This window comes from Rhamphochromis sp. 'chilingali' (assembly GCF_963969265.1).
Source record: "Rhamphochromis sp. 'chilingali' genome assembly, chromosome: 22".
Taxonomy (NCBI): domain Eukaryota; kingdom Metazoa; phylum Chordata; class Actinopteri; order Cichliformes; family Cichlidae; genus Rhamphochromis; species Rhamphochromis sp. 'chilingali'.
The window spans coordinates 16,169,144-16,184,344 of record NC_137950.1 but is presented as its reverse complement, the minus strand read 5'-3'; the positions used below and the strand labels follow the sequence as shown (position 1 = coordinate 16,184,344).

Below are 15,201 nucleotides of genomic sequence, written 5' to 3'. Positions count from 1 at the left end.
TAATTAAGTTGCTACTGAAGTTATACTGTTCTCTCATTACAAAGCAATAATAAGTTGGGAAACCTTGGGTCCAAGAATTTAGGCATATGTTACTTTAAATATCATACTAAACACAGCTGAAGACCAAGCCCACACAGTATGTAAACAGCACTCCCAAACCGTAGCAGCCTGCCACATGTCGACGACATAAACCGCCACACTCCAAACTCTAATCAGGAACAGCTCAAGAGCCAAAGGACAAATACCATGTCCTCAGGCTGGAGTCATGCTGATCGTCATCTATGTGGCTGCTTTCTTGCATTTGCGCAATAACTCTAAAATTCTAAACATGCTGTGTCAGAGTTATGCTGAAAAACGTGTTTTCTTTTGTTGCAGCAGATAGCTTATGTTGTGAAGTGCCACAAAGTGCACATCAAACCATGTATATTAAAATGTGTGTCAAAGGAGTTGAAAGTATCCTTTAACATAAGCATTAACCCAATTAGAACGGTCGCAGATCTACACTTAAACTCTCATTATAGTGAGGCAGTATCGTTATACGCTTCTGTAATGCACGGAGTTTCTAAAGCAGCATAGTTGAGCACCTCTGAAACCTCAGCAGCACTTCGCCTGTCTCCTCTCACGACCCGTCCGCGACACCCATAATTCCCCGCGCCAGGACAAGATGGAAGAAAACAGCGACCGCCGGAGAACAATGTTTTGGCAATAAAACCCCAAAGCGGCGATTACAGAGAGAATACGGGCACGTTTGAAACCAGCTGCGGTCATGTGTAGGTGAGTGGGAAATTAAATTGGTTTTTAATCGGAGCGATTTTCTCTTAGGACTTTGTAGAGATTCGTGCGAACGATTGTCTGGCTCGGCGCAAACGGGGGATGCACGGAGAGCCAGCATCATTGTTTCTCTTCCACGGGCCGTAATGCGGGTTTTCAGTCGGGGCAGCTAACGGCTAACGAGCTAGCTCGTGGCAAGTTGATTGTTATAAACACAGCTGCTGCAAAGCACGCAGTTTTCATGTAGCTCGCTTATTAGGTCGGAAGTCCGCATGTACGAGGGGAAACGGGGAGGAATTATTTGATATCCGACTGTCCCGGTGAGCATTGTGTGGTTTTAATTGCAGCTAAAGTTAGCTATCAATAAACGGAGCGCCAGCGTCGCTCGCAGCCAGACAGATTTGATTTCACGAGCGTCATCAAAGCTGGGGAATTGGAGAATGAGCGTTTCGTTTCGCTGAGCTCACTTCAAAGCCAGCGTCCGTTTTAACTTCACGTTATTAGCCATTTCTTGTATTTTCCTGCCCAAAACGTGCCAGTTCACTTTTTAAAAAGCTCCCTACAAATAATGAAACTGGTTAATTTCATAAATATTCACCTTGATACCATTGAATCAGCGGTGCTGTTTTAGCGTGAGCTAGCTTGATAGCAACTATAGGTAACATGCTAAAAGATTATATTTCTTATCAAATTATGAATTGCTGACCACACACACGGTTATTTGGAGTCCTGTAACTCTGGGTATTGCTGTGACTTTTATTTGAGGGGCTGAGTTTTCGTTTCTGGGGCATTTTTAGGCGATTGTTTTGATTGAGGTCGCAGAGATGCGTTGTCTCATTGTGGTTAGTCGAGTAGCTAACTATGCTAACTAGCTGGCTAACTACTATGCATCACAAAAGCTCATCCGCTTTCTGTTGAACAGCAGTGTCACGTAGCCAAATGGTCAGCTGGTGCAGACCAAACAATAAATTCTTACTCTGCTTGTTCTCCACAAACACCGCGCTTACAGTCCCCCGACTGTGTCTGCGTAAAATCACTCCTGTCTGGCACGATTTGACCTAAATATCGTTTGTTTTAGGCAAGTGTACTCAGCCGATTAAATTGCCAGTACTGCAGCCCAGTGCCTCCAGCTTTTGCGCTCATGCTGGGTTTATTAGTCAGAGATGCAAGCGGTGTGGTCCAGCATGCATCAAAGTGCAAAACAATAGGGATGCACGTCTAAGCGATCAAGCTACTACGCCGATTTTATTTTGGCTGCCGTCCAAGTCACATGTGGAGTCAGATGTAGAACAATACGTGAGGAGGATTAAATATTTCAGATACAATCTTTGAATTTTTTTCACCTCCTCCTGCTGGTATTGAATAGAAATGGTGTGGTTTTAGTGCCCCCTCAAAAAAGCTTAACAGTTTTGGGGTTTCTATGACTTTACTTCACTAAGCTCACATGCATTTATATTAATCCTTACCATGTCTTTTCTGGTATATTCAGAAAATACCTGTATTCCTTTATGTAAAATCAAAAATCTTCATTCACACAATTTTCAAACTTAAATTTCTTGATGAAACCTGTCAAATTCTGTGGTATATTGAGTGTGTTGATGCAAGTTATTATAGAGTAATTCAGTCTATTGTTGTAATAGATGTTTTATTATGCTTGGTTGTAAATTATAAAGTGAGGTATTTGTTTTAAGTTGGACATATCGCACGATTTAATTTTTTTCCCATTTGGAAACTGAATATATTTGTGCAAATCATACCCTGAGGTTTTCAGGTATCAAACCCAGTGTTTTGGTCAGTCCTAGAAAATTATGTAATAAATAAAAAGTTAAAAAATTTAGAGGTTATTGTAGGGCACAAAGGCTTTTGTATAATTTGGTAATTAGCCAATATGTAGGAATTATTTAATCAATAATGGTTTAATTTGTTGTAGCTCTGCTTTGTAGCTGTTATAGATTGAGGAAGTGATGCTGTGATAAGGACACACATCAAAATGAAGTGGTTTGTTTGGATCTGTGAACTCTCGTGCCTGTTATCATGAACACGGCTTTTTATCTGTTCTCCCTTTCAGGATATTCTCCTCCTGCATTCCTTTTTAGATTAATTACCCTCCTCCCCTGCACAAAGGAAACCTACCACCATGAGTATTATTCAGGACAAGATAGGCAATGAGTTTTTGCGAAACGGAGGCATGGACCCCAATTTTGCACCAGGTATGCTTATGTTCAGCCACTTACCGCCAGTCACCAGCTTTACACGGCTGGCCTCGCAGTCCGTCATGGGCGAGTTGCCCCAGGAGATGATCCTGAAGAAAGAACGTGACTCGCCTCCAGAACACCAGGGCGGCACCGCTGCAAACACAGGGGGCTTCCTTCACAGCATGGGCATTAAGCAGGAGCGGCCAAGTGAGCTGGATTACCGTATGCCCCTCTACGGCGTGGGTGGAGCACAGGGGGTGAATTGTGGTGGAGGGGGCGCGGGGAAGAGTGGTACTGACATGGCAGATATGTCTTTTGGAACCCACCACCAAAATCACCAGAACATGCTCCTGCATGACCTCAGCCTCAGCAATGTCCGCACCCTTGGAGAACCGGTGAGATGGGGTTGCTTTTTTTAGATATTATTTCAGATTTATTGTTGTTTAGTTTAGTGTAAAATTTTCCAGTTTCCTTGTTTCTGCTTGGTTTCTTCCCTTTACTTTCAGGGTGGAAATTTTCATATAATGGTGCCTGGTTGGCTGTGACAGCAGTGATAACAGCCATCTGTTAACTGCGTGTATCAGAATCAGAATACTTTATTAGTCCCTAAGGAAATTATGTGGTTACAGTTGCTCAAAGATAATAAGAACCACAATGAACTGAACTAAATTAAATAATCCAATGCTTGTTGTGTTTGCCTTTAGATGTCTGGGAGACAAGTTAAAGAGCCAAAAGAGTCGTCAGGTAGAAGAGGACGGAAGAGCAATGGAGATGGACAGGGAGGCAAAGCTCGAAGGAAACGCAGTGATGCTGCAAAGGTCGGTGACTTTTCTAGACTCATTATACAAGAAAATGATGTGCATTGTTAGTTGAAAGGTATCCTACAGTGTTGATTCAAATCAGCAAATTATTATTATTATTATTATTATGAGCTTATACTCATGTTTTTTGTATTTTGTTTCTGTTTTTTCCCCTTCTAGAACTTGATGCTGGATGCAGATGGAGCCTGCCTATCCCCCAACTCTAAACCACATATCTGTGAGCACTGTAATGCTGCCTTCCGCAGCTCCTACCACTTGCGTAGACACGTGCTCATACACACAGGTGAGAGACTTTCAGTGCTTCTTGACACTGTTTTCATGCATTTGGACAATAAATACATTCAAATGATTTTTTTTTTTGTTGAAGTTGCTTTGCAATGCTTTAAGTTGGGGGGATATGAAGTGATGAGAGATGCAAAAAGGATGCGTTAAATCAGTAACAGAACAGAGAAAGCTACAAGTGCCTGTTTCTTGTGTCTGTTTGCTTTATAACACATCTGAAGTTTGTATAAATCACATAGCTCCAGATTCATTTCAAGGTAGCTGGAATCTACCATTAGGGGTAAAGATCTGTTACCAGAATTTGAGGAGTGAAAATGAAATTTGGATTTGTGATGTGATGGATCTACACATGTGGCGTTGTGCTCTTCACCACAAGCACCTGGGGCCTCTTTTGAAACCAGACAGTCACTAAAGCCAGCGTTGAGTCACGGATTACTCATGTCTATCTGGAAATCTTAATCATTCTCTGTGCTGGGAATTCCTTACTTAGCTCATTGAAGTAGAACTCATAAACCATTTAATGGAAAATCCATCCAATATGAGTTTTATTTTGAAACCATTTCCTTGTTTTTCCATTATTACAGACATTGATTTGTAATAGCATCTTTGCAATGTAATGCAATCTGCAATCTGTAATGCAGTGCAGTTTCTCAAACATGCTAATATGTTGTTATATCTACTGGTTACTGCACGTCTCTCACAGGTTTCTTTATATTTGCGCAACCCGACCAGAATAGCATAGATTTTATTGTGACTTCAGTTATGGCGCGGGCTGGGATTTAATTAATGTGGTGAGCGGATGGTTGTACTCTTGACTGCACAGGTGAGAGGCCTTTCCGGTGCAGTCAGTGTAACATGAGCTTCATTCAGAAGTACCTGCTCCAGCGGCACGAGAAGATTCACAGTGGTGAGTCCCGACACAGTAACTCAAATAAATGGCTCTACCAGAACAGGGTGTTTATTTTGTAAACTTGTTGGGAGTTGCACAGGCCCTGATGCTGTCACTGCTGTATTTTTCAGGGGAAAAACCTTTCAGCTGTGACCAGTGTAACATGCGCTTTATCCAGAAGTACCACATGGAGAGGCACAAAAGGACACACAGTGGCGAGAAGCCATATCGCTGCGACACCTGCCAACAAGTAGGCACTTTGTAGTCTCTCTGTCTCTGTTTAGTTTTGTGTACATTTCCTTGAGCTTTTAAATATGTTTGAAATCCTTTTTCTTTCAGTTGTGCATATATTATCATAATTTGCATCTGAGCATTTATATCTAAGCCACTCTTAAGCCCTGGTCTTAATGGGATTAGCTGTATCACACAAGAGGTCAGCGAATATAAAGTTCTGTTGTTCAAATTCAGTGGTTATGTTCCCAGCTGCTTATCACTGCAGTGTATTTTCTGTTAAAATTTCAAAAAGGGGATTTTAGAGATACTAATGTCCATCAGCGGAGACTAAACCCACATTTCTCTCTTTTAGTTTTTCTCAAGAACAGACCGGTTACTGAAGCACAAACGGACTTGTGGAGAAGCCATAAAGAAGGGCCTAGACCCAAGCATGCTGGAGCTCAGCGAAGCAGAGCTAGGCCAGGGCAGCTATTCACTCACTCAGGGAAACTCTACCACCTCTGGACGCAGGAGAGCAAAGTCCAAAAATGGGGAGGGCAGCGAACGCAAGAGAAAGAAGAATGCCTCGGCGGCAGCGGCCTCATCTTCTGGGGGGATGGCCCGTGACTTGGGCCTGCAAGATTTCAGCATGGACCCCTCGGGCTCTGACCAGGTCATGCCGGGACGTACTCCCAAATTGGTGTTTAAAAAGGCTGGCCGTAAGGGACTTGATAAGGGCCTCCTTTCTCTGGAAGATGGTTCTGATGGACAAAAACTGTTGGGTCAGAAGCCCAGCTCCATGGATCACGTGGAGGCTTCTGGCCTAGATAACATGGGTCTGCTTCAGGGACCTGGGGGCAACAAGCAGGGGCCCACCACCAGCAGCAACTATGACGATGCAATGCAGTTTGTGAAAAAGCGGCGCTACCTCCATGCAGTTAACAATGACTTTGGAGCTGGCTCCCTGCACATGGCATCCCAGGGCAGTAGCGTAATACAGGGCTCCCTGGGACCTGAGCCCACCCTGGCCATGCTAGACTCCTCGCCGCTGGAACTGAAGCACGACAAGTCGGGCATTCCAGATGAGGTATTGCAAAGCCTGCTAGACCATTATAGCCATAAACCAGAGGGAACACACCACCATGATGTGACTTTTGACCTGTCAGACCACCCACACCATGTGGACCTTCAGCCAGCAGCTCCTGTTACTCCGGAGTTGGAGGATGACTCGCCGAATGGTGGTGACAAAACGGCAGTGATGAGCGAGTACTCAAAGTTCCTCCTGCAGGCTCTGGAACGCACCAGCCATAGCGGACCCTTCCCCAGCCTCGGTGCAACAGGGCCCTTCCCGCTCCTCTCGAGCAGCTCCAGTCCCACAGGGCCCCTGTTCTCTGACAAACACGTGTACACCACATCCCCACTGGACTGTGGCTACCCGCCTGCTGTCCCCTCCCCGCTGCCCATCGCTGCTCCTTCATCAACCGCCTCCTCGTCCTCCTCAAAATCCCACTATGGTATGCTCGTTGGATCCCCCTCCCAGACAGGCTACCACCTAAGCTTGGAATCTGCTAGCCACCAGCAGCTGACTCCATCTCAGGAGCTCACTGAGCAGTTGGAGAAGCAGCACTCACCTGGCACCTTCAACCTACCTCCCCAGGACCTCACTGCCCCGGCAGAGAGCTCCAAGGGGCAGCAATCCAAGGCTGGAGGAAGCGCTCCAGCACCCACAAATGGCTCCACCTACCCAGACCTGTCCCCACTGAACCCCCCGAAAGAAACCACATACCAGATTGAGAACTTCGCTCAAGCCTTTGGCTCCCAATTCAAGTCAGGACGTCGGACCCCTCTGAGCTACGGCAGTGATCCTGGGACAGAGGTCGACCATCGAATACGGACTCCAGTGTCAGAATTCTCAGGGTATACCAGTTTGTTAGCTGACATCAGTGAGCCAGTGAGTACAGGATCAAAAACCCCGACAAGCCAAAGTTTCAGATAAGGGTCAAACGAGGTGTATCCAGTAAGGGGGGGGGGCTGTTCTGTTACATAAAAGCCCCCCTCCACCATCCTAATTTTGTTCTTGTAGCAAACTTTTTTTTTTTAAACACTGCCATTAAATGTTAATACAGAAATGACCAGGGAGGGTCTTCCATGGCCTCAAATGCAATTTTTAAAAAAAAAATCATTTTTATTATGTAGTCGCTTAATTTTCTGTTCAAGAGTAGTGATTTTTGATATGAACGTACCGTAGATATAAATGTAATTTAAAACATTTAGATGGTAGCTATGAACTTGCTGTTGTTTTTTTGTTTTCTTCATCTTCTGTACCCTTGTTTTACCAATCATCATACAATTGTAAAGTAATAATAGTGTTGATGATTTCAGTAATAATAACATTTGTGTCAGGGAAAGGCCCAGAATTCAAATGGCAAAAAAAGTATATATTGTCTGTTACAAGAAACGTATTAACTCAGGAAAATAGGCAAAATTGTGTAATAAGACTTTGTATTATGAGATGCAATTAGCACAGTTTTACAGGTATTCTTGATACTTCAAAGCTTTGATTTTTTTTTCTTCGTTTTTTTTGGGAGGGGTGGGTTTATTTAACTTGTCAGAACAACGAATTACAATAGGTGATCATCTATGGTTTCTACTGCGTATAGCTTTGTCGAGATTATGGTACTGTTTTGTAAATGTGAAGACATTCACATTATTATTATTATTTTTTAGTTGAGCGCCACATGTACATCAGTTAGGATGATTTGTAGCAAAGTCTAGTGCATTGTTTTCACACCGCTCTGAAGTGAAGAGGATGTTTGAACATCACTGATTGGTCAGTGTCAGTTGATGAAGTCTGTGCAAACACTCTCTGCTTCTGCGCAGCAGCTTGGTTGTCGAAGTAACTCTGCACCACCGTTACAGCCATCTGTTTTGAGAGTGAACGCCAATCTCTGTGATCTTTTCAACGTGCTGTTGGAGAAGTGATTTTAACTCCGTTTTTTCCTTTTCTTTTCTTTTTGGGTTATTTTCACCACTTTTCTACTCCACTCCTTGCTGTTCATTTGTGTCAGTGGAATGAAACAAGCACTTTTAAAAAAAAAAAAAAAAAAATCATCATTGGAAACAACAATAACCCATTCAATTTGCATATGTGATACGTCATTATTATGCTAATGATCATTAATATTATTTTAAGAGGAGAAAACTGTGAATGGGATTTGGGGAGGGAGGGATAGAAGGGTGGGTAATGGGGAGGGAGGGAGGTGAGGGTGGGTTATTTGATGGGCTTTGATAGGGTTTGACTAGGCATGACTGTGGGCATTTAAATGTATTTTGATGTGATGCCTTTCTCAAGGCTAGAAGATTTTGGGTGGGGGGGTTGGGTTGTGTTTTTTTTTTTTTTCCTTTTTTTTTATTTTGTTACGGTTTTTCGGGTGATGTTAAAAAAAAAAAAAGATTTGCCATAATTTTTGTTATACAATATTTTGAGAGTACCTCTTTGTATTTAAGTGTTTTCGAGAGATGGGCTGACATGCTGGAACCCCTATATCTTTAAACGTATGAGTATGTTGACAGCATACTTTTACCATCTTATTTATTTTTCGCTAGTCACAACTGACTTTGCAGATTTCTTGTTTTTTGTTTTGTTTTCTTTTTTTTTTCTTTAAGGCAAGTAATCACCGGACCTACAGCCAATCCCTCTCATTTGTTATGATTTGCTTAAAACACACTGATGTAGTAACTCCAAGGAATCGGTTCGGTTATACAGTTAAGAAAGAGAAAAAGTTATGTCCACCTCCCTTCCCCATAAATGCAGCCCTGCACTCGCAAGAATAAACAATGGCCTTCTTTGTCTTCCGTGGCTAAAGCCATTTTGTCCCGGCAGCCAGGGTTGATATTTAATTTAGTTGATTTCCTGTGAGCTGTAGCCCCCACTCCTCTTTCCTTTTCCTATGTCTGTGAGCTCCACAGCCAAGAGACTTTGAAGCTGCTCAGATCACAGGGAACAAAGACTGACTGACCAGCCACTTCACTCCAAACACACACTATGCTTTTAAAGTAGAGGGGAATAAAAGAAAAAAAGAGTGGGTGAAATGGAGGGGGGGAAAAAGACAAAAAGATTGACCTAAATATACCTCATATCACTAAAGCATAAAAAAAGAAAAAAAAAGCAGGGACACGCGTTTCATGTATGTAGTGGGAATATTTGTAGTATAGTTTCGACATATTGTATAATCATTTAACACTGCCTGTGTTTACAATAATAGAGCAAATGACTCATCAAAATGCAAATGTATTTCTTTCTTCTTCTTTTTTTCTGTAAAAAAACATCCACGCCAAGCAGTGTTGCATTATAGATGCCTCATAGGACATTCATTTTTCTCATGTTATATCCCTTATTTTTGCTACTTGCCATAATGTGTTTTGATATGATCTCTAGAAGGATATTGTTTACAAAAATGTACAAAAACACTAAAAACGTGTGTTCATTTTTTTTTTTTTTTTTAATTTCTTCAGTATGCATGATAAAGACATTTTTTTTGTATGGCTTTTTTTCTGACTGTCACCTCAATACCAAATTTTGTAGCAGAGGCCTCCCCGTTCCTTTGTCTTATTTGTTCTAGACCCCATGTGATACGATTTCCCAGGCTGTACCTGTTATTGAGATGATGAACGGATTAGAGAAGCCAATAAAAACTTTTTGTTACAAAAAATAGCGCATTTGTCGTTATGTCTCCCAGAAGTATCAAAATCCAAAAGATTCCTCAATACTGTTGATTAGAAATGCTTATTGATATGGATCAGTACATGGACTAGAAGAATTTAACTTCAGATATCAGTACTATATCAAAGCAGGCTACTGTATTCACATAACTATAACTGGGTGCTTTTAACTATTCAGATTCTGGTGGCATAATAACAGCTATTGGCCTTCTTATGTAGTCCATGTCTACTGAATTTAAATAGGAGCAAATATATTAGCACTTACCGACATTAAATAACGCACTAGAAGCTTCCATTTCGGCAAACAAGGAACTGGGTTTGTAAATACAGTTTACAGTCTCTGATGCGATCCCTCCCGGATACGATTAAATTTTTTATTACAGTATTATTTGACAAGAGGCTCTGCTGCCAGACAATGGGGGCGAGTTATAATCTCGTTGATATATTCCCATGTTTGCTTCCATATAGCCTTCGTGCCACATATGCTAATTCCCATGCCCGTAAACTGTTATCTGTATCGGATGTATGAGCATTACCAGGTGATTCTAGGTCTCGCCACTTCTCTGAATAGTGAGCGGTGGTGAGAAATATAAAGTAAATAATTTTCTGACATGCAATCCAAAATTTTTCAGAGCTATGTTCTTGCCTGGTAATAGGTTGCAAAGGGTTGTCATAAATATACCCAATGATAATTGATGGAAAATAATGGCTTTCAGTCTCAAAAGGCCAGTATTATGTAAATACCTGAATGATGAATGGGGAGTTGTCAAAAAGCTTGTAAGCGAATGATGGAGGATCACTTATAGTGTGAAAATTATGTCAAGCTCATCACCTAATTACAATCACAGAGGACTCTGGACTAACACATCATGGCTCTCCAAATGTTGGAACCAGATATGACATAAGATACGATGCAGCACACAGGTTTGTGGCCTCCAGTTTTAAAGCCTCAGGTTTAAGTTCACAGTTTCTGCTACATTGGTGTTTAGAGGTCAGAATACAGTTATGTGTAGACGGCATTGACACATTGCACAGACACAAATGCCTGCCAATTAGTCCTTATATGGAAACAAAATACTAGAATTTCAGTAACCAAAACCTGAGCACTGATTTGTTGATCAATCAGCTACCAGAATTAACTGCATAGCAACCCAACCCATTTATCATATCAGTGCATAAAACACTAACATGGTCAAGAGATTCAACACACTCCTGAGACTGAAATAGACTGAACACCTGTTCAAATGAAGGGTAAATCAGCTAGTGACCAAAAGACAATGGCTTTTTAACACAGGACGTGTGCAGTGACTGACTCATGTTTGGAGCTATACTCTGTGTCAATGGATGTTTTGGAAGAATGATCTTTGACACATCATACTTCCAGATTTGCAAGCCTACGTCAAGAAGCAGTAAAGCTATTTTAATGGTGACTTATGTGATATTATTTGAGCCATGAACTGTGATGCTGCATTATTGGCTGGCGGAAAAAAAATCAAACCAATCAGTTGAGGAGCCTTCAAGGACAAGGGTTCTTCAAGATAATGATTAGCGCTGTCTTTTTGTGCCAAGCTGTTATCACCCTCCTTCCCTTTCATGAAAATCATGTTCTTAATCACAGTCATCATAGGTGGGATATGTGTCACTGTCAGGAGAAACACCTTGGGTGGGGATACAGATGCGCAGAGTTATAGGTGACTTTGGACTTAGATTTTGCAAGAGGTTTTGCTGTTATTGCCGCGTAGTCATGGCATGTCTACAAAACATTCTGGCAAAACACGTAGCTGGCAAAACACGCACCTACGTAGCGTGCAAATGCAGGTAGATATCTGCATTTGCACGCACACTAATCAGACAATAAAGAGACAATAAACAGTTCATATAATTCTGTAGTTCATGACTAAAGACTCACTCAAGAAACAAGTAGTAACATTATTCATTAATATAACATTTCTGTTTGCATTAGTCAGATTTATCTATGTTTGTAGTAAAGATTTTGCAAATGGACACATTCAGTAACATGCAAAAGTCTCGAGCCACCTCTTGATTCATTTGGACGTTGGCTGATTTTTCACTCATTTCCAGTTGTTGTATCCAAACATTTCAGAGGAATCTTTTTGTTTGTTTTGTCACTTAAAACTAATTTATGGATTATTTAAACATCAAAAAAGCAAGTGTTGTGTCTACACATAACAGACAACTTAGCAAAGAACCCATTTTAAATTATGTCTTTAGCCACTATATTTTTTATTCAACAAAAGGACTAGATGTTACAATCCCTGATAATGCATCGCTTCAAATGGAGAAAGTCTTCCCCCTAATGTGATGAATGTAAACTTGTGGACGGTACTCTTGGCCATCTTTTTTGGTCCTGTTCTACGCTTACAGCCTTTTGGACTAGTATTTTTAGTTTCTATAGCATTGTTTACAACAGGCAACTGTATCCTGACTGTCTTATGGTGATCCTGGGCTGCCCCAGTGACTCCTTGGCACTTCCCTTTGCTGTTCAACAGGCCCTCGTGTTTGGTATGGTGATTGCCAAACGTCTGATTCTGGGGGAGTGGAAATCTGCCTCCCCTCCCTGCTTCAAGAGGTGGCTCGAGGAGATGGTCTCCTGTTTATACTTGGAAGAAATTCGGTTCTCTACATCTGATTCCATGGAGAAGTTCAGGAAGATATGGGGGCCCTTTATAGACCACATTAAGAAGGACAGTTCACGCCCTGGGTCCTGACCACGTTGTTTTAACTGCTTTCATTCTGAGCTGTTGCCCATAACTGTTATTGCAAAACAGACATATTGCATAATTGTTATCGGCTCCTCCTATCAATCTTTGGATTTGATCTTGTGGATTTGATCTTGTGGATTGGACTCACTGGATTGTGAGTTGTTTGACATGTATACCAGTTGCTTTTTTTTCTTCTCTGCTGTTCTTAATAAGTGCTGGCTGTGTACCCTGTTGTGGGGTTTGTTGCTCTGTTTTTTTTTTTGTTGTTTTTGTTTTGTTTGTTTGTTTGTTCCTTTTTTTTGTTTTTGATTTTTTTTGTTGTTGTCTTTATTGTCTGTGTTCCTCTGTCCCGCTGTTTGTGAATGTGTAAAAATTTTGAAACTTGCAGAAATAAATACATTAAAAAAAATGGTCTTGAGGAATGGCTACTATGAGAAAAGGCAGCCTGGAAACTTTACCAATGGGACACATCGCTGTGTGCCTCAACTCCACAGGGTGTTTCGGTCTTGTATCACAAGCTATAATGCCATTTTTAGTTTCTTTTTAACTTCCCTGGTTAGGTTTTGGGATTAGAAAACTGATCTAGATTTTAATATTAAAACTTTAGGACACATCATCAGTAGTGGACCTTGGATTCATTAGGTGTTTCAGCCTGTCTTAAAAACAAAACATTTATTCCCATAAACTCCACTTAGTTTTTTTGTACCAACAAGGTGAGTCCAAAATACAGCGGTGTGAAAAAGTGTTTCCTGAGTTGTTATTGTTTTGTATGTTTTTCACACTAAAGTGTTTCAGATCATCAATTAATTCAAAATATTTGACAATGAGAACACAAGTAAACACAAAAGGTATTAATTATTAAAGGTAAAAAAATAAAATAAAAAATCCTAACCTACATGGCCCTGTGTGAAAAAAGCGGTCTTTATGATATCCAAGACTTTTGGGAAAATACTCAAAAAATACCTGTGGATTGATGAGACACAAGTTAAATGTTTTGAAAGGTTTGTGTCCCATTGCATCTGGTGTAAAATTAACACAGCATTTCAGAAAAGGAATTTCATACCAACAGTAAAATACAATGGTGGTAGTGTGATGGTTGGGGCTGTTTTGCTGCCTCAGGACCTGGAAGGCTTGCTGTGGTAAATGCAATGATAAATTCTTCCTGATGGAGAATGTCCAGCCATCTCTTTATGACCTCAAGCTGAAGGGGACTAATAAGAGTAACAGACTGAACTAATTAAATTATACAATATATTAGTGTCATTAGAAAATTGTACTTTGTAGTCAGTATAAACTTATAATGATATAAGTTTGCATATGATAGAATACTGCATGATGACCCTTTGATGACTTAGACCAGGGTGGGCAATCTCAGTCCACGACTTGGCCGGTGTCCCTGCAGGTTTTAGATCTCACCTTGGGTCAACACACCTGAATCACATGATTAGTTTGTTACCAGGCCTCTGGAGAACTTCAAGACATGTTGAGGAGCTAATTTAGCCATTTAAATCAGCTGTGTTGGTTCAAGGACACATCTAAAACCTGCAGGGACACCGGCCCTCATGGACTGAGATTGCCCACCCCTAACTTAGACTGTTGTTCACTACAAGACTTGTTCTGTTCTCTTTTATAAGTTTCTTCCCACAGCAATAATAAGAGCTGAACAAGCAGTTTCACTCCCTACCAGGAAGAGGAGACCTGAACACTCTTATCTTCACTCCCTAACAAGAAGAGGGGCCGCTTCCTTCAGAATCTCACACACATACACCTACATACGCATTAACATTCCTCTGTCTACGAACAGACGTATTCACTATTGTATTGCCCTTGTATATAAATAAAGACAGGAGCCATCTCAGAGCGCACATCACAGGGCCCCCCACTCTCGTGTGAGCGCTCTGTGGCCGCCCTTGCAAGTAAAATCTGCAGTGTGTGTGTGTCTCCACTCTCGGACTCTCAGCTGAAGAAGTGTCTTTAGAATACATTTCTTGACATTTAGTTTGGTCCTCCGAGCCGGATCAGAAATATCAGAACTGTTATCTGTGACTCTGATCCAGGATCTGGTGCACTGATTCCTGATGCCGTGCCAAAGTCTGTCGACAGCCCTCTTAGACGAGGAAGAAAGCCCCGGGACGTGAATTTGGGTCCGGGCCGGTGTCTATAGTCTGGTCCATGGTGGTGGGATTCAGTCTGACGATCCGAACCACCAGTGAGACATCTGAGGGTGAGAAACACTATTTTGATATATAAAACCGCCGCAAAGGTTTAAAGAAACGTAAAATACGTTTAGACCGATTTTAGAAGTAGCCAAAATTACTTCGTGACAAATTAAAATACGTTTAGACAAAGTAAAAAAGGTTTAAGTTCGCCAAAAGGAACTGTGTTTAGACTGCTTTTAGAGGTAGCCGAAAGTACTTCGTGACAAATTAGCCCGCAAATGTCTATGTGTGTATTAGGGGTGGGTTTTTATAATTGATTCATCGATTAAAATCGATTCTGGCTTGGATAACGTAAAATCGATTCATTAAAATCCTGAATCGATTTTTTTAATATAAATTTATTTTGCCCGAAATGCCAGAATCTCT

General features: G+C 41.3%; 1 protein-coding gene across 4 annotated transcripts; it reads left to right on the top strand.

Moving 5' to 3' along the window:
• Positions 1-621: 621 nt before the first annotated feature.
• Positions 622-8,394, top strand: znf281b (zinc finger protein 281b). 4 transcript variants are annotated; one of them, XM_080872232.1, is made up of 7 exons: positions 622-774; positions 2,840-3,361; positions 3,671-3,784; positions 3,947-4,070; positions 4,893-4,976; positions 5,090-5,208; positions 5,545-8,394. In XM_080872232.1, the coding sequence occupies exons 2-7, from the start codon at positions 2,909-2,911 to the stop codon at positions 7,165-7,167; spliced, it is 2,517 nt and encodes an 838-aa protein (XP_080728358.1). In that variant the 5' UTR covers positions 622-774; positions 2,840-2,908; the 3' UTR covers positions 7,168-8,394. The 4 variants fall into 4 exon arrangements, with proteins under 4 accessions (XP_080728358.1, XP_080728355.1, XP_080728356.1 ...); XM_080872229.1 differs by having other exon boundaries at positions 4,884-4,976; XM_080872230.1 differs by having other exon boundaries at positions 637-770; positions 4,884-4,976.
• The last annotated feature ends 6,807 nt before the right edge of the window (positions 8,395-15,201 follow it).